At 47.4% G+C, this 18,255-nt stretch overlaps 2 protein-coding genes across 10 annotated transcripts in view; one reads left to right on the top strand and one right to left on the bottom strand.

Annotated features, from left to right (window-relative positions):
* The first annotated feature begins 1,413 nt into the window (after positions 1 to 1,413).
* On the top strand, positions 1,414 to 7,517 carry PAFAH1B3 (platelet activating factor acetylhydrolase 1b catalytic subunit 3). 6 transcript variants are annotated; one of them, XM_087876875.1, is made up of 6 exons: positions 1,414 to 1,846; positions 2,757 to 2,852; positions 3,991 to 4,080; positions 4,177 to 4,293; positions 6,005 to 6,127; positions 6,804 to 7,517. In XM_087876875.1, exons 2-6 carry the CDS (start codon positions 2,772 to 2,774, stop codon positions 7,068 to 7,070), a joined length of 678 nt encoding a protein of 225 aa, XP_087733001.1. In that variant the 5' UTR covers positions 1,414 to 1,846; positions 2,757 to 2,771; the 3' UTR covers positions 7,071 to 7,517. The 6 variants fall into 6 exon arrangements, with proteins under 6 accessions (XP_087733001.1, XP_034293878.1, XP_034293879.1 ...); XM_034437987.3 differs by having other exon boundaries at positions 1,566 to 1,988; XM_034437988.3 differs by having other exon boundaries at positions 1,613 to 1,940.
* Positions 7,518 to 8,621: 1,104 nt separating this feature from the next.
* CIC (capicua transcriptional repressor) overlaps positions 8,622 to 18,255 on the bottom strand; it is a 52,134-nt gene continuing 42,500 nt past the window's right edge. For 2 of the 4 annotated variants that reach the window (XM_087876862.1, XM_060693863.2), the window contains exons 16-21: positions 17,354 to 17,823; positions 15,913 to 16,184; positions 13,850 to 14,004; positions 12,462 to 12,593; positions 11,304 to 11,435; positions 8,622 to 9,926 (exon numbers count right to left, since the gene is read on the bottom strand). In XM_087876862.1, coding sequence (XP_087732988.1) covers positions 9,577 to 9,926; positions 11,304 to 11,435; positions 12,462 to 12,593; positions 13,850 to 14,004; positions 15,913 to 16,184; positions 17,354 to 17,823 — 1,511 coding nt within the window. In that variant the 3' untranslated portion in view covers positions 8,622 to 9,576. The remainder of the gene's footprint in view (positions 9,927 to 11,303; positions 11,436 to 12,461; positions 12,594 to 13,849; positions 14,005 to 15,912; positions 16,185 to 17,353; positions 17,824 to 18,255) is intronic. The other 2 variants (XM_087876863.1, XM_060693864.2) reach the window with 1 other exon arrangement.

Below are 18,255 nucleotides of genomic sequence, written 5' to 3'. Positions count from 1 at the left end.
CTACTGAAGTTTCTACTGTTTTTTATCAAAAGGTTGCAGTTTTCAAAGACTTTTAGAATTTGGTCATGTTTTACAAAGTTAATCAGGGCTCTTTAGATTTTAAACCCAATATCCTTACAGTGTGCACTCCAAGTATTTTGTTAGGTTTATGTGAAAACTTTCAGCTCCATGTTGAAGGTAGCAGAATTCTGGGAACTGAGAAATTAAGCATATTGCTTTGATAAATCTCTAGAAATACCTTTGAGGGTAGGAATGATAGCTATGAATGTATGATTTAAATAATACATGGCAGTCATAAAACCATTTTACATTCAACCATGTATAACCCTCTTCTGTGCACGACTTTATTTAACCTTTCTATGAATTTCTGGTTTTATTTCCATAATCAGATTTCTCTTACCATGTCTACTTCTGCAACACCCTGTGCAGCTAACCCGTGATAGATTTCCCCCCTTAGCTAGCAAATGTCACCTTCTCATAGGGCTGTGATCCCAATTTAAGTGAGCTGTTATTCCCCCCAAATTGCCTTCAGTGCTGACCTTAGGAACCATCCCTTTCGCTTGAAGATTTGTAGAAAACTGGCGCCCTCATGTGGCTGATGGAGAGACTGCAATGATTACTATCGTATTAGTTCCTATTTAACTACAACGGATGGCGCATCTATCTGTGGAACAAGGCAAAACAGTCTTCATTAAACGACTTGAAAGAAATGCAGAGCCTCAAATGCATGTTATAAGATAAGATAACCTTTATTGACATTGACAACCCTAATCCTAACCTGTATACTGCACAAGTGAAAAAGAGGGCTGTGAAAATATTTAGACCCGTCACATCCTGGACATAAACTCTTTCAATTCCTACCCTCAAAACGACGCTATATAGGGCACTGCACACCAGAACAACTAGACACAAGGACAGTTTTTTTCACTCTGCTAAACAAATAATTCCCTCAACACTGTCAAACTATTTACTAAGTCTGCATTGCTATTAATTTTCTCATTGTTCCTTATGATTGTACCTTCTCATTGTTCCTCATTGTACCTTATGATTCTTGACGAATGTATCTTTTCTTTTATGTACACTGAGCGTATGCACCAAAAACAAATTCCTTGTGTGTCCAATCACACTTGGCCAATAAAGAATTCTGTTCTGTTCTGTTCTGTTCTGTTCTGTTCTGTTCTGTTCTATTCTATTCTATTCTATTCTATTCTATTCTATTCTATTCTATTCTATTCTATTCTATTCTCTGTACCTACCTACCTACCTACACACATATATACATATAAATCACAGATAAGAGTCTTATCAAACAGGAAAACAAACTATCCAGCTATCAGCTCTTATCTACTTTATTATGCACACAGAAACTCCGGTTAACCCCGAAAAGGAGGATGCTGGGACATGTAGTTTAATAACAAACGGGAAGGCACCAGGTTGGAGAAAGCAAGTAGATAGATGTAGGCCAGGGGTGGGCAAATATGGCCCTTTTACAACCTGTGGACTTCAACTCCCAGAATTCCTGAGACAGCCAAGCTGTCTCGGGAATTCTGGGAGTTGAAGTCCACAGGTTGTAAAAGGGCCACATTTGCCCACCCCTGATGTAGGCCAACTCAGCCGTAAATCTGACTGAACCAGATGGCTAGAAACGGAAAACAGGACTGCAGAGCACATGATTTTCCCAGGCCGCAGTTCCACCGGGGATGCTCTCAAGCAGCCACGTCGTCGACGGAGCCAAGAAGCGAAAGATGAATGGGACTAGAGCGGGCGATACCATTTGCTTCACCAGGAGGGCGCTGGGAGAGACAAAACGAGCCTCCTCTTCCTCCTCCTCCCCCCCGCTTCCAAGGTCAGGTGGTTCCGCCCAGGTGGCAGGCAGGAAACCGCTTCCAAAGCGGACCTGAAACCGGGCGATCCCAGCAGTTTCTCCGGCAGCTTGAAAGGTCGGGGGGGGACCAGTTTATGACTATTATTTTTCCCCGATTAACACCGTGAGTAGTTCCCCACCCCTTTTTTTCCGAATGGTATCGGCTGTTTGCAAGCAGTCAGCGCTTGCAGGGGGAATGAACCATTGTGCCCCGGGGAGGAGGAAACGGATTAAAAACCCCGCTTTTATTTCCTCTCCGAAAACGGAAAGATTATTAATCCGTTAGAAGGCTTTTTAAAAAAAGGAGACTGGAACATGGGACACATATCAAGAACTATATGTGATGGGGGGGGTGTAATCCTCCTCCGCGTCTGTTCCCCCCCCCTTTCTATGCATTGATGCATTGATCCACTACTATACGGGTTTGATGGAATTGGTGCAAAGGATGGCTGTAATATCAAAATGCTGCAGAGAAATGTCGTCTTTTGCCGGGGTGGAAATGGCAATGGCTGCACAGCTTCGCCGTTACTTCTAGCGCTATTAGCGCCGCATTAAAAAACAAACAAACAAAAAACCAGACAGCCCTACAGGGATTGCAACAGAATAGGTTTACGTTTCCCCCTTCTTTGAGGAATGGGACCGCCCAAGCTTTGTGCGGTGGAAGGGGGGAATGAATGGACGAAACCATTGGCGAGGGAGGAACGGTGACTGGCGCCGCCTGTATTGTTCCTGGGCGAAGTAGTCCTTTCCGGCAGGTCCAGCTGTTCCTTGGCTTTGCCCTCTGGATGTGGGAGCAAGCGGGGTCCATGGTGGGATGTGCTGTGGAGGTGCGGGGAGGGCAAGCTGTTAAACCAGGGATTGAGTCCCTTTCTTCTCTGCTTTGTCTCCGTAGGATCTGCCAGGGACCATGAGTGATGGTGACAAGAACCCCGCCAGCACCCCAACCCCGGTCATCGATGTCCAAGGGGATGGACGATGGATGTCGTTGGTGAGCTGCTTGCTGGGCCGCAGGGATCTAGAGAGAGTCTTGGGGTGGAGGGGAGGCACCCCCCTCTCTGGAACTGCATGGCTTCTCCGATCCCCGTATATTCTGTTAAATAACGGAGTTGGAAGGGACCGTAAGCCACGATGTAAAAAAGATGTTGAGACTCTGGAAAGAGTGCAGAGAAGAACAACGAAGATGATTAGGGGACTGGAGGCTAAAACATATGAAGAACGGTTGCAGGAACTGGGGATGTCTAGTTTAATGAAAAGAAGGACTAGGGGAGACATTATAGCAATGTTCCAATATCTCAGGTGCTGCCACAAAGAAGAGGGAGTCAAGCTATTCTCCAAAGCACCTGAGGGCAGGACAAGAAGCAACGGGTGGAAACTCATCAAGGAGAGAAGCAACATAGAACAAAGGAGAAATTTCCCAACAGCGAGAACAATTAATCAGTGGAACAACTTGCCTCCAGAAGTTGTAAATGCTCCAACACTGGAAGTTTTTAAGAGGAGATTGGATAACCATTTGTCTGAAATGGTAAAGGGTTTCCTGCCTAAGCAAGAGGTTGGACTAGAAGACCTCCAAGGTCCCTTCCAACTCTGTTGTTCTATTCTATTCTTTGGAGGCTGTCTAGTCCAATCCACTGCTCAAGGAAGAAACTCTATACCATTTCAGACAAACTGCCATCCAATTTCTTCATAAAAAACGTTTCAATGATGGAGCACCCTTCTGGGAGGCAAATCGTTCCACTGATTTGTTTAACTTGGGGTTTAACTCTCCCATGCTGGCTGGGGAATTCTGAGAGTTGGAAGTCCACAAGTCTTAAAGTTGCCAGTTTTGGAGACCCCTGACTTAAAGGAAAGACCCAAAATGTTGGTGGCAATTTTGAGCTGACTCGGCTATAGTCTACTCTTGGAGGCACAACTCACTAATTTCCATGAACAGCCAAATGGGAATATATCAATATATATGTCAGAAATCTTGGAGTTAGCACCCATAAATCCCCTGTCTCAATCCACTGAATTTGGCTTTGGATCCCAATTCCTGTGCTATTCCTCAGCTGTTTTCCCCGCTTCCAGAAATTTAGTCTCTCCTCAGCTTCCCCTCTTAAAAACTCTCCAATTTTCTCCACTTTCTGCAGCACCACCGTTTCATTGCCGACAGCAAAGACAAGGAACCTGAAGTCGTCTTTATTGGGGACTCCCTAGTGCAGCTGCTGCACCAGTTTGAGGTAAAGTGTCTCGGAAAAACTCTCCGGGGAAAATCATCAAATGGATCCATCGTTTTTATCATCTGCTCATTGGCCTTTCTCTCTCTTCCCCTCCAGATTTGGAGGGAGCTTTTCTCCCCACTGCATGCCCTCAACTTTGGCATTGGGGGTGATGCCACGCAGCATGTGCTGTGGCGCCTGCAGAACGGAGAACTGCAGCACATCCGTCCAAAGGTAACAAGATGGCGGCTGATGAAATAGGCCTCAAGCCCAGGATCATCTCCCTACAGTTCTGAAAAATGTTACTCAGGCCTGCTCCCTGTATATTTATTTATATCCCACCTTTATTATTTTTATAACTTAACTCGAGGCAGTGAACATATCCAACACACCTTCCTCTTCTTGTTTTCCCCACAACAATCCTGCGAGGTGGGTTGGACCGAGAGTGACTGGCCTAAAGTCCTCTTGTGGGCTTTCATGTCTAAGGCAGAACTAGAACTCACCGTCTCCTGGTGATTGGCCCAAATTCACCCAGCCAGCTTTCATGGCGAAGGCGGAACTAGAACTCACTGTCTCCTGGTGATTAGCCCAAAAAAGAGCCTTGATAGTACAGTGGTCTACGCACCCTGTTATTAACACAGCTGCCTGAAATTTACTGCTGGTTCGAATCTCTCCAAGGTTCAAGGTTGACTCAGCCTTCCATCCTTTCTAAGGTAGTAAAATGAGGACCCAGTTTGTGGGGGCAATAAGCTGACTTTGTATAAATATACAGAAGTATGAAGGCTATTGCTTAACGCATTGTAAGCCGCCCTGAGTCTCCGGAGAAGGGCAGCATATAAATCAAATTAAAAAAAAAAAAAAATCACCCAGCCAGCTTTCATGGCGAAGGCAGAACCAGAACTCACTGTCTCCTGGTGATTAGCCCAAAATCACCCAGCCAGCTTTCATGGCGAAGGCGAAACTAGAACTCATTGTCTCTTACTTTCTAGCCTGGTGCGTTAACTGCTAGATCAAACTGGCTCTCATATATAGGATGGATGGATGGATGGATGGATGGGTAGGTAGGTAGGTAGGTAGGTAGGTAGGTAGGTAGGTAGGTAGGTAGGTAGATAGATAGATAGATAGATAGATAGATAGATAGATGATTGATAGATAGATAGATAGATAGATGTAGATGTAGATAGATAGATAGATAGATAGATAGATAGATAGATAGATAGATAGATAGATAATTAGGGGGTGCTGCAAGGCGTGAGATGCCAGAAATGCGAAGAATGTATTCCATCAGAAAGGACTATTTTCTTAATGGAAGCATCAAATGGGAATCAAAGAGAAGGGCAAGCTAAGGAACCTATGTGCGGATGCAATCTGAAAGATATACCCATTTAGGTTTCTCCAACTCCACCCCTTTAATTTTTCTGCTTAATAATTAGGGAGAACAAACAGACTGAGATTATCTGGGATTCATTGCACGTTTAAAGACTTGAAACTTTTACTTAAAAACATTCTGTTGTAAAATGCTATACGGTACCTCTATGGCAGTGTTTCTCTATGGCTGGGTGTGGAATTCTGGGAGTTGAAGTTCATACATCAAGTTGCCATGGTTGGGAAACACTGCTCTATCGGTTGCGCAGAGATTCCTCAAACTAGACAAACTCCAGAGCAGCATTCAACTTAAGGGTTGCTGAGGGCTACAAGATAAGTTTGTCTTTACTTTTCAGACTCTGTAGTCTTGTCCATCTAAAGATCCAGAATGTACACTTTTTATAGCAACAGGCTTTCCCTGCGCACGAGAGGGTGTTGGGTTGCCATAGCCAGATTTCCTGTCGTGGTGCTAGATGGGTAGCTGTGCGTAAGCACCAGCGTCATTCATTACTTCCTTTCACCCAAGCAATCAAGAGAATGATTTAATTCTTTCCCTCCTCTCCCCTTCCATTGGTTCTAGATTGTGGTACTCTGGGTAGGCACCAATAACCACGGACACACTGCGGAACAGGTGACTGCTGGCATAGAATCCATTGTGCGCGTCATCAATCAGCAACAACCCCAGGCCCGTGTGGTTGTATTGGTGAGTTCCAAGCCCGACTCCGTCTGATAAAAAAATGCCTTTAAAAAATGCCATCCTCTAAGCCAGCCAGAATCATATTGGCCAAAGAAACTAGAATGGTGTGGTTATATAGGGTTATTTTCATATTTATGAAGCTTATAGCTGTGGTCCTCGACTTACGGCTGTCATTGAGCCTGGTATTACGGTTCTAAGCCATGGCCGTCATTAAGTGGGTCACCGTGCCAGGGGTTACGACTTTTGCAGCGGTTATAAAGCAAACAACACAGTCCTTAAAATAAGCTTTTATTTTCTTCAATGGGTGCTTTTTTATTTTATTTTTTGGATGGGAACTGGAATTAAATGCTAGAAAACTGGCAAAAAAAAAAAAAAAAAGAGGCAAAAATCATAGTCACATGACCACGGGCGCTGCAAATGGAAGCCAGTTGCCAAAGCAACCAAATTGTGATCACGTGACTGTAGGTCGGTGGTGCTCCATCGGAACTCCAAAATCAGTTGCTTTTTTTTAAATAGTCCTGGGGAGATGTGTCGGAACGTCGAACGGTCATTAAGTGAGGGCTATCTCTACTAAAGGAAGACTGCTTTCCCAGGTCATTGAGCTGGCTCGCATCAGCCTAGAAACAAATCCCTTTGTGACTTTTAAGATCGTGGGGTTTTTTTTTTTCTGTATCCTGCCCAGGGCTTGCTGCCACGGGGCAAAACCCCCAACCCGTTACGAGAGAAGAACAGGAGGGTGAACGAGTTGCTGGAGAGTAAGGTGCCGCTGCTACCCAATGCCTCCTTCCTCAATGTTGACCCGGGTTTTGTGCATTCAGACGGGACTATAAGTCACCATGACATGTACGACTACCTCCACCTGACCCGCAACGGGTATGCCAGACTCTGCCCTGGACTGCACCGCTTGCTGCTCTACCTACTGGGAGAATGCCATGCTCAAACACCTTGATGGATGCCCTCAATCACACCTAAGATGCTTGTCGTTGGTTTGAGTGACTGCCGGAGGCTTTAGAAGCTAGATTGCTGTTGATTCCAGATAAGCTGTTTTCAACCGACTGTAAGGTAAGTGGACTTCAACTCCCGGAATTCCCCAGCCAGCTGTGCTGGCTGGGGAATTCTGGGAATTGAAGTCCACCCGTCTTAAAACTTGCCAAGGTTGAAGAAACCTGCTCCAGAGTGCCAATAGTGTTTCCCACCCGTCTTCTGCCTGGCATTTGAAACTGGGCACTCCTTTACTAACTCCATAAGCCTCCGTGTGGGTTGTTTTCTTGCAAGGGGTGGGGATGATTGGCACCGTGACCTGCAGCTGCCAAAAAAAAAAAAAAAAAAAAAATGGCACAAGACAAGTTAACGGGAATCTGTCTGTTTTTATGTAATAAAAGTAACTTGGAAGTTTCTCGGCAGACATTTTTGTGTTTCTTTACCTATTAAGTGAGTTTCAGACAGGTAACTAATGGCCTAACGGAGCGAGTCATTCGTCACGTTTGGCTAGTCACCTGACTTTAAAGGGGGGGAAAAAATAAGGTTTTCCCCAGAAGCAATTAGCAACAATTTGCATGCGAAGTCTTTACATTTTGGAGAAATCTTGTTCCTGCTCTCTGCAAACGAGTTTTCCTGGTTGGTCCGTTTCTGAATTCCTTAAGTTTTATCTTCTTGTAGCTAAAAAAAGAGAGGCTGCTTCTGGGTTTTTTTTTAGCCAGCTTTTATACACAATATGAAGCTTATAGCTGTGCTGCTATATAGAACCTTGTAACATTTGCTTTCTCCTTCTCGATGGAACTTTGTGGGAATACAGGTAGTCCTCGGCTTACGACCACAATTGAGCCCAACATTTCTGTTGTTAAGTGAGACATTTGTGAGAGTTTTGCCCTGTTTTATGACCTGCAGTTGTTAAAGTTAGGAACACGGATGTTAAGTGAATCTGGCTTCTCCATTGACTTGTTAGTAAGGTCGCAAAAGGAGATCACGCGACCCAAGGACATCGCATAAATGTGACACTAGTTGCCAAATGTCAGAATTTTGATCACCTGACCACAGGGAAGCTGCAGCAGTCGAAAGTGTGAACAGTTGTCGCTTTTCCATGTCCTTGTCACTCTGAACGGTCACTAAACGAACGGCTGCAAGTTTGAGGATTACCTGAAGATGCAATTCCAGAAATCTGCACTGTGGTGCTGTAGGGAACGCTTTGTTTCAAAGCCCGGAGACAAGATTTGTGTTCTCACTGCCGTTGCAAATCCACAAGGGGAGCCAAGATACTGCTCCCCCCCACAAAAAAAAGCTTTAAAATCTGCCCCAAGGAAGGTCTTTAGTCCCCTTCTCTCCCAACAGACCTTAACCAAAACATTTCAAGTATTATCCTGGCCCCTGCAAGGATGAGAAAAGCGGAGCTGGCCAAAACGGCTGCAGGAACACCCCGTAAAAACGTCATTGCGAAGGAAAAGGAATGCAGAATGCAGAAGGAACCGAATTCTCTGCAGGAACCGAAATTCTACAACCAAGACCAGATTGTTAAAGAGCTTTAATAGTATGTGAGGTGGGGCCACCCCAATACAGAAGGGGTTACACATGGTCAACATGTGGCTGTGGCCACCAGGGCACTCGTACTTGGGAGGGGAGCTCGCCAGGCCAGCTCCCTCTCTCCCAAGACCCCTCTTTTAAACTCCCGTCCAGATTTAGGCTGCGCCACACACAAAAGTCCTCGTTCCCCTCTTTGCAAGGCTCTCTTGGCGAGACTCCACGGAGCCCAGCTTTGCCCTGGATCGACTTCTCTCTCCTCCTCCTCCTTTCTTCCTTCTGGCTTCTCCAAGTGACCCAGCTTGCCAAATGACCAAAGCAATCACCTGTCCGGGAGGCCCAAGCCTCCCACTCTTCCCACTGCAAGGATGGATGGAAAAGGCTCCCTTTCCCCACCCCACCCCCTCCCCCTGCCCCGATGACTTGACACAGAAGCAACAAGTTGGTGGGATCTCCAAATACTTATAACATTATTCGAAGGAGATAAGTGTTTGTGTGTGCGGGGGAGTGGGGGTATGTGGGGAAGAAATTAACACGAGGTCTTATTTTACAGGGGTTTGGTTGGTTGGTGCACCTGGGAGGGCCTTCTGGCAGCCCCCCCTCCTTCCCCAGAGGTCTCCTGGCCTGTGTCCTGGAATGGTCGATAGGTCAGCACCAACTTGAGTTCTTTTGGGAGGAGGGAAGGTGCGGAAGGACCTGTTGGAAGGCCATGGCCCATCCATGTCGGATCAGAATGGCTGAAGAGGCCTGCAAGGAGCCCAGGCAGTGTCTACAGGTTGCGGAAGCTTCTCCCGTACAGTCACAGAAGAGAGCAGGTGAGGTTAGCAAAGGGAGGGGCGCCGGTGAGGAGCAGGGCAAGGGTGTGGGGGAGGGGGTAAAGGTCTGGGGCTCCCCCACCCTCCACGCGGCTGCTTTTCTTGCTTGCTGTTGGGGGCGGCTCTTCATCTGGTGGTGGTGGCAGTGGAGGTGCTACTACCGGCCGTCCCTGGAGAAGACTGCTGGCTACAGTCCCAGCCAGCGGCTGTGGTGGAAGGGCTGGCTGCTGGCGGGGCAGCCTCTGTGCTCTGGGCGGAGTCTTGCGGGAGGCTCAACTCCGCCAGCTGTCCCTCTGCACCGCTGACCCCCATAACGCTGCCTGGGGCGCCTCCGGGCTCTGGCGTGCTGGGGGCTTGCTCCGTAGGAGTGGCTGCCTGCATAATCTTCTGCCTCACTTCCCGGATCTTGAGTTGTAAGCAGACCTTGGTGGGGAAGATGTCCGAGTAGCGGGCTTGGAAAGCTGCAGTGGCTTGGGCTGTGGAAAGCGGAGGGGAAAAAAAAGAACTCAGCGAGGCTCACACAAAATTGAGAACAGATGGGTAAGGGAGCAGCTCCCTGTTAGCAAGTAGTCCTCGACTTATAACCACTCCAACCCAATAAGCAAGACAGTGGTTACGTGGGTTTTGCTCCATTTTACAACCTTTCTCGGCAGAGTTGTGAAGCGAATCCCTGCCGCTGAATAAGTGAGTAACCCGGTTGTTAAGTGAATCTGGCCTCCCCCTCGGCTTTGTCAGAAGGTCACAAAAGGGGATCCCACGACACCCCCAAGGACAATGCAACTGTCATAAATACGAGTCAGTTGTCAAGTATTTGAAGTTTGATTTTTTTTCAGTGCCTTTGTTACTTTGAATGGTGATTAAATGAATGGCTGCATAAGTCCAGGACTACCTGTACAGGAAAATCTTTTCCCTAGAGCAGGGGTCTTCAATCTTGGCAACTTTAAGCCTGGAGGACTTCAACTCCCAGAATTCCCCAGCCAGCTTTGTTTTGGTGGCTGGGGAATTCTGGGAGTTGAAGTCCTCCAGGCTTAAAGTTGCCAAGATTGAAGACCCCTGCCGTAGAGTTTCTCAATGTTGGCCACTTTAAGATGCGTGGACTTCGACTCCCAGAATTCTCCAGCCAGCATTGCCGTGAGTTTTAAAGTGGCCAAAGCTTGGGAAACGCTGCCCTTATTCCTTAAGGAGTTATTCCTTAAAGCCCTTTTTCCCAAATCAAACAATCCAGAAACATGCAGAAATGAGCACGCTCTGGCCGGCAGCTTTCAAGACAGCCGTTCCCTCCCTGGCGAAGTCCAAAAGCTGTCAAAAAGCATCTACTGCAGCATTTAAAAAAAAAAAGAGAGAAGCAAGCTGCCATTTTCTTTAGCACAGTCAAGACTCTGCTGGAGTTACTCTAGGACAGGGGTGTCAAACACGAGGCCCGTAGAATGGATGTGGCCCGTGGGGTGCTTAGATCTGGCCTGTGGGGCAAACCCCGGAAACAATAAAGGACTGGGCCATGGGGCCCTGGCCCGGCCCAGGCCAAGCGGGCGCTGATCTACAATCTAGTGGCAGCTGGCAGCATGCTGTAGGAGGCCATGGCAGCCGAAAGCGGATCCCCCCCAGCCCACAGGCACCAACATGAGTGACATCCAGTTGGCCACGCCCACCCCAGCCATGCCCACCAGGCCCCCTGAGGTCAAACACAACCCTGATGTGGCCCTCAATGAAATTGAGTTTGACATTCCTGCTCTAGGAAATCCAGAGCCCATTGATACTCAAGATGGCCCTTCAGCTGAAAGTCAGGCAGGGCCAAAGCAGTGAATCGGGATTCTAAAGTTGGTCACTCCAAGGCGGCAAAAATTTACTCCTACCTGAAGGGAAGAAGCCATGATCCTGGAAGAGCTGCATGACTAAAGCTCTCCTCTGATCCAGGGTACGTCGGAGTGAAGAGTAGGGCACCTTCTCATACTCCAGTTCTCCAAGTACGTCATCCGTGTCTGTGCCTACAAGAGAGATGGACACGGCTAGAAGAGGGAGTCTGTAAAGACCGTACACTTGCCAATCCCTAAGGAGGTCCATCTAGCAGGACCGAGAAGAAGGGCCTTCTCCGTGATGGCACCCTCCCCTGTGGAACATCATCCCTGTGGAAACAACACTGGCCCCCACTTCGACACGCTTTCCAAAAGCCCTGAAAACGTGGTTCTGCCAATCGGGGTCTGGGGTCCCCAAGAGTGGGATGGAGCCCATCAAATGGTTCGTTTGATTATTGCAGCCAGGGGATGGGGGCTGTTTTATTGTTCTTAAGCAGTGACCAAAATTGTGGAAACCTTTTGGGATCAGTGTTATTTTCTAAAACTAGCTAATAACACCACTTTTTTTTTTTTTGAGAATAGTACCTTAAAATTATATATCAATGGAAAGATAATTTAATCAAGAATGTCATGCAATAACTTTGATGAAGGATTTGCTATTGGAATAGCAGTTATAGTACAAAGAAGAAAAGTGAAACATGTAGAAAAAATGACGTATACAAAAATTATCACCACGTCAGTTAATTCTTAGTTGGGTAATCTTTAGCATGAATGATGGTCTTACAACGTCTTCCCATGGAGTGAACCAAGTCTTTTAGTTCTTCAGCTGTTATAATGTGAAACCAAGATTGAATGATTGCTTCTATTAACTGGGTTTTATTGCTGGGTGGCTTCTGACTAACAAGTTTCTTTAGTCGGCTCCATAGATTTTCAATTGGGTGAAGGTCTGGGCTATTCCCAGGCCATTCCAGCAATGGAATATGATTATCTTGAAACTCCCCCAAAAAAGTGGTGTTATTAGCCATCAAACCTCAAAAATGCACTTTACTTTAAATACACAATATTTACACAATACTGTATATTGGGCTCTTATCCTTGTGAGTTGCTGGGATCACTTATACATTTTCTTAAATAAATTCCTTCAGTGAGCAGAGATGGCCCTCCCTTGGCAGCCTTCTTCCCCTTGTGGCCGGGATTCCCCCTCCAGCTTTCATCTACCTGTTTTGTCAAAAGTGAAGATGTCTCCTTCACACTTGGCGCTCTTGGGAGTGTTGGGCTCCGAACTGCAACTGGAGCGACGGCGCATCTTCCGTTTGGGGGAGATGGGGTCTTCCGTGGAGGAGTCGAGGTCTGAAAAAGGAACTCCAGGTTAGGAGGCAGACACACAAGAGATGCTCACACTCCGGCAACCTGCTCCACACAAAACTCAAATTAAATTTGTCACATTAGAAACATAGTTCGATGCTGCTTGTTTTGCACATTGCTCTACAAGAGGAAAGGGGAGGGGGCTAGCGTGGGAGTAAAGAAAGGAGAAGGATCCAGAAGCATGAGAGAGGCCCCAGAGTGTATTCCCAGGTCCCAAATGCTATGCCAAAAGCTGCCTAAGGCCCTCACCATTCTCAGTGGAGAGCCAGTTTGATGAAGTGGTTAGGATGCTGGCCTAGAAATTAGTACCATAGATAGTGAGTTCTAGTCCTGCCTTAGTGTGACTGGGTGACTTTGGACCAACCACCAGGAGGCAGTGAGTTCTAGACCAACCTTAAGCATGGAAACTAACTAGGTGACTTTGGGCCAATCATTCCCACTTCGCTCAACCAACCTCACAGGGTTGTTGTTGTGGGGGAAATAGGGAGTAGGAAGGCGTGTTGGAGATGCTCACTGCCTTAAGTTATTTGTAAAAATAATAAAGGCAAGATACAAATAAATACCGTATTTTTCAGACTATAAGACACATTGGAGTATAAGATGCACCAAGAATTTGAAAAGGAAAACAAGAAAAAAATTAAGCTTTTGCCCTCCCCAGCCCCCAGGAGCACTCTGCAGGCCTCCCAAACCCTCTGCGTGTCCTGTTTTTGCGAAAAACAGGCCCATTTTTCGCAAAAACGGAATGCGCAGAGGGTTTGGGAGGCCTGCAGAGTGCTCCTGGGGGCTGGGGAGGGCAAAAACGCGACGCGTGGGGGGTTTGGGGGACCAAAAATGGGCCTGGTTTTGGCAAAAATGGTATGGAAGGGGCGGGGTTTCAGGAGGTCAAAAATGGCTGTATTCGGTGTATAAGACGCACCAACATTTCCACCCTCTTTTCTTGGGGGGGGAGTGGGTCTTATACTCCAAAGAGTACGGTAAGTGAACAAATTCCTGCACTACCTCAATCATGTGAAGAAGAAACTTTGCAGTTTATTTCAGGTTAACTCAAATCAATCATTCCACTATGTTTTTTCTTTTTAAAAAAAACATTTTCAAATCACTTTCCAGTAAATCTAGGTCCTTGACTTGCAGAGTTGCCTAGAACCTAGAACCTTGTCAGCAGCAGGACTAAAGACGTCCGTCCTCTCTCCCAAGACTCAGCGACCTTCACGCGCTTCCCTGGCTGCCTCCTTCCCGCTTACCGGTGGAATTCTTGCGCTTCTTGCGGTAGCTACCCAGGATGGCCCGTGGAGAGGTGGCAAGGGACTGAAGCGTAGGTGAAGGCAAGACCTCTTCCGGCTTGAACTCAGGCAACTCGGCAAAGCGCTCCTCAAAATCCACTTCAGAGAGAACCCTGCTGGGGTGAGAGGAGGGCAGGGAGGAGGTATGGGTCAGGCAAGGCAAGGCAGACAAGCGGACGGCCTCCCCTCCCACAGACTCTCCCAACTGCTTCCAAGCCAGCCTCCTGGGCATCCCTCCATACGGCCGTGCTGCCCAATCACTCCAGGAATCCCTCTAGGAATATGGCCTTTTCTGGGGATACCAGGTGGCTTCAAATACAACTTATGAGCCTCAGTGGCGCAGTGGTGAGAGTGCAGTATTGCAGCTCCTCCTATTGACTGCTGGCTGCCTGCAATCTGGCAGTTCAAATCTCACCAGGCTCAAAGTTGACTCAGCCTTCCGTCCTTCCGAGGTAGGTAAAATGAGGACCCAGATTGTTGTTGGGGGCAAGAGGCTGACTCTGTAAACCGCTTAGAGAGGGCTGTGAAGCGGTATATAAGTCTTAAGTGCTATTGCTATTATACATATTATATTAAATATTATATAATATTATATTAAACGCCCTAGCGAGGACTGATGGGTTCTACTGTTTTAAATTGATTTTTAGTCTGTTTTAGTCTGTTTTAATTTGTATTTATTGGGATAGTTTCGTTTGATGTGAGCCGCCCTGAGTCCTTGGAGAGAGGGCGGCATATAAATCCAATAAATAATAATAATAAAATAATAATACGGGTAACAGCCTCTATCCTGCAAGGAAATACGGCCCTGCAACACAGCCATCATAGGACAGGAAAACAGAGGTGGGAAGTTCGTTTCAGCATGTTAAAAGGCGCTTCCAAATAAGCCTGTGGAGGTAGCCGAAATATGCACCAATGTAAAAACTGTCCATGTTAAGGACCTTTGGCTCCTCCCAGTACTGGGTTGTTCCCCAAGCAATAATAGTCTAGTGGTTAAGGCACCAGGCTAGAGAGCAGAAGATTGTGAGTTCTAGTCCTGCCTTAAACCATGAAAACTAGCTGGGTGGTTTGGAGGTAGTCACTTTCTCAGTCCAACCAACCTCATAGGGTTGTTTGTTGTGGGGAAAATAGGAGGCGGAAGAAGGAGTATTGTATTCGCCACCTTGAGTTATTTATAAAAATAATAAAGTTGGGATATAAATAATAAAACAAATAAAATAAAACAAATTAATAAAATAAAATAACGTAGGAATGACTCTCTAAGTTTTTATATATATCCCTCAGAATCTCTTCGTCTTTCCTCTTGAGCCCATCTGGGCCTGTTCCCTGATGAAAAGGAATCTTTTCATGGGTTCGTGTCTTGCAAATATTCTGTTAGTCCTGCACCACGGAAGCTCTAAGGCCAGTGAGGGAATGACTAACCGTCAATAGCGGATTCGGGGAAAGAGTTTTTAACATTCATTCACAGTTCATCCCCAAGTTCAATATCGTTTGCATTTTTAAATTTTTTTTAAATTTGATTTATATGCCGCCCTTCTCCGGAGACTCAGGGTGGCTTACAGTGCGCTAAGCAATAGCCTTCATCCTTTTTGTATATTTATGCAAAGTCAGCTTATTGCCCCCACAAACTGGGTCCTCAATTTACCTACCTTAGAAAGGATGGAAGGCTGAGTCAACCTTGAGCCTGGCGAGATTCGAACCTGCAGTAATTGCAGGCAGCTGGTCTTAATAACAGGGTGCTTTAGACCACTGTACTACCAAGGCTCTTTAAGGCATTTAAGCAGAAGGCCCTCTTAGAACACGACAAAGCCTGGCATGGCCGCCGAAGAGGAGAGACAGATACAGCTGGATGAGCTGCAACTTTTCTATAACTGTAAATCACCACCAGGATCAAGTCACAAAGAAGTCTTGTTGTCGTCCCTGTCCCCCCTCCCCACCACCACCAAAAAAAGAATACAATCCACGTAGTGGGAATCTTGAGGGCTTTGGCCACAGACACTGTCCGCGCTCACCTCCCCGACACTCACTTGTCAACAGAATCGAAGGTTTTCTTCAGCGGGGGAGGCCGGACCTTCACTTTCTTCCCACCTGGACTCTCCTTTGGGTCAAGGCCGTCGGCCGTAGGGGCGGCTGTTGCTGGGGGGAGAGTTGAAGCGCTGCTTCTGGAGCCCTCTCCGGCATTTGACGGGATCGGACTGAGCGAAGAGGAGGAATTGGGAGCCGCAGATGAGGCCGAAGTCTCAGGACGAGCCTCTGGACCGGCTGTTCTCCAGTCAGGGGAGCTGGGGAATTTCGGGGCCTGGACCAGGAGAGAAAGCTAGTGAGCAGGTTGGACGAGAGGACTCCAACTACGGTGAGGAACACAGCAGCAGGTTGCCAAGACACCAACAGGAAGCAGATCCTCTTTGTTTCTTTTAAGAACCAGGGTAAAATAGGATCCAATCTAGCTCGTCACCGGGATCCAGACTGGATCCTACAACATTATCCTGGGACACATATATTCGTCTTCATTCGTCAGGGTAAGACAGAGGTGTCAAACACAAGGCCCGCGGGCCGGATGGAGCCCACAATGTGGTTGGATAATGCCCGTAGCAATGTACTGACTTGCTTAACAACCGTGTGTTCACTTTACAACAGTCACATTTGTTTAGGTCATAAAATGGGGCCTTGTCATGCGGATGCCTCAACTTGTGACCATCCTGAGTTAGGATGAAAATTCCGGGCTCCTTTATGGGTGTAAGTCAAGGACTACCTGTGCTCTGTTAATAGGCTCACCCCCTAAACCTTTCTAAAACAGGAGAAGGCTAACAAAGGAGAATATTTGTAGCTCAGGGTTGACGTGAGGGGTCCTTCGTGCTTGTTTTCTTGCAGACGTTTCATGACCCAACTAGGTAACATCATCAGTGCTAGAAGGGAGTGGGGTTTGCTGTCAGTTTATATTCTGGTGTCTGTCTAGTTTACATTCAACACCCTGTAGGTGTTGGTGGAGGTGATCTGAGAGATTCTACGGTTGGGCTATTTACTGATGGCTCTTTGGCAGTTTCTCGACTGGGGTATTGCTTACTTGATTGTAGGTCTGCAGTTAACCTTGGAGTTGATCTATGCTGACCTGGGTGTTGATTGCTGGTGGAGAGGTGCTGGGGTCTTTCTGTTCTCTTTTGGGCTGGTTGATGGTCTCTTTTGCACTGTGTGTAGATGTTGTTTATGTCTATGTGTCTGTTGATGGCTGATTTGTCAGTGTGCCAGGCTTCTAAAAAATCCCCTGGCGTTTTTGGACTTGGCCTGGTTTAGGATTGTCACATTTTCCCAATTGAAACGAGGGTTAAATCTGTCTATATGTTGTGAAATTAAAAAAAAGGCTGCTTAGTGCACTGCAAGCTGCAGGACATGGTTATGGCGGCCAGAAGTCACCAAGATGGCTTATGGGGAGAGGGAGAGAGGCCGGGGTAAGCCGCCCACCTTTCTTACCATTTCTGTCCCTTTGCTGCCTAACAGAGAGGATGGTGGAGGTTCACGGACAGCACCCTCTTCGCTGGGCGCCGCTGCCATCTCCCGCTGGCTCCAGACGACTTCTGCGGCCGGGGTCTCCGTTACTTGCGATGGCTGGGACGCCGGGGGTGATATTGGCTCCCAGCAATCTCGCTTCAACTCCTGAGCTTTGGCAGGACTCTTTTCGGCGGCGCCATGGCAGGCGGGGGAAGAGGGGGTGTCTTGGGGCCCTGCCTCCCGCGAAGGCCGTTCTAAGGTTTCAGTCTCCCGGTGGTATCGCGCCGCTCCAGAGTCGTGCTGCTGCCCCGCAGGAGGGGGAACGGGGCCTGGTGAATAGACGGCTTCGTAAGAACCAACTGGGATGTTCGCAATGGTGGCTTTGACTTTCTGGGGAGGCTTGAGGGGTGGGCGCTGAGGCCGAGTGGGCGTCGAAGGAATCACTTGTGCGGCTGGCAGGGAAGAACAGAAAAAGGTGATCGTGAGCGATACAGGTTCAGCACAGCCATCCTACTTACAATACAGATAGTCCTCGACTTACAACCACAAATGAGCCCACGAAATTTCTGTCGCTAAGCAAGACAGGTGTTTGGGTGAGTTTTGCCCCCCATTTTAGGACCTTTCTTGCCACGGATGTTAAGTGAATCACTGCAGTTGCTAGGTGAGTAACAACAGTTAAGTGAATCTGACTTCCCCATTGACTGCTTGGCAGAGGATCGCAAAAGAGGATCACGTGACCCCCCCAGGAGACGTCAACCGCCAAACATACCTGGCAGTTGCCAAGCATCTGAATTTGGATCACGTGGCCATGGGAATGCTGCCATGGTCATGTGAAAGACGGTCATAGGTTTCTTCGGTGCCATTGTTAACTTTGAACGGCCACT

This window comes from Pantherophis guttatus, chromosome 10 (assembly GCF_059756535.1).
Source record: "Pantherophis guttatus breed Tessera chromosome 10, ASM5975653v1, whole genome shotgun sequence".
Lineage (NCBI taxonomy): Eukaryota > Metazoa > Chordata > Lepidosauria > Squamata > Colubridae > Pantherophis > Pantherophis guttatus.
The sequence above is the reverse complement of the archived record's forward strand: the minus strand, read 5'-3'. Positions and strand labels throughout refer to the sequence as shown.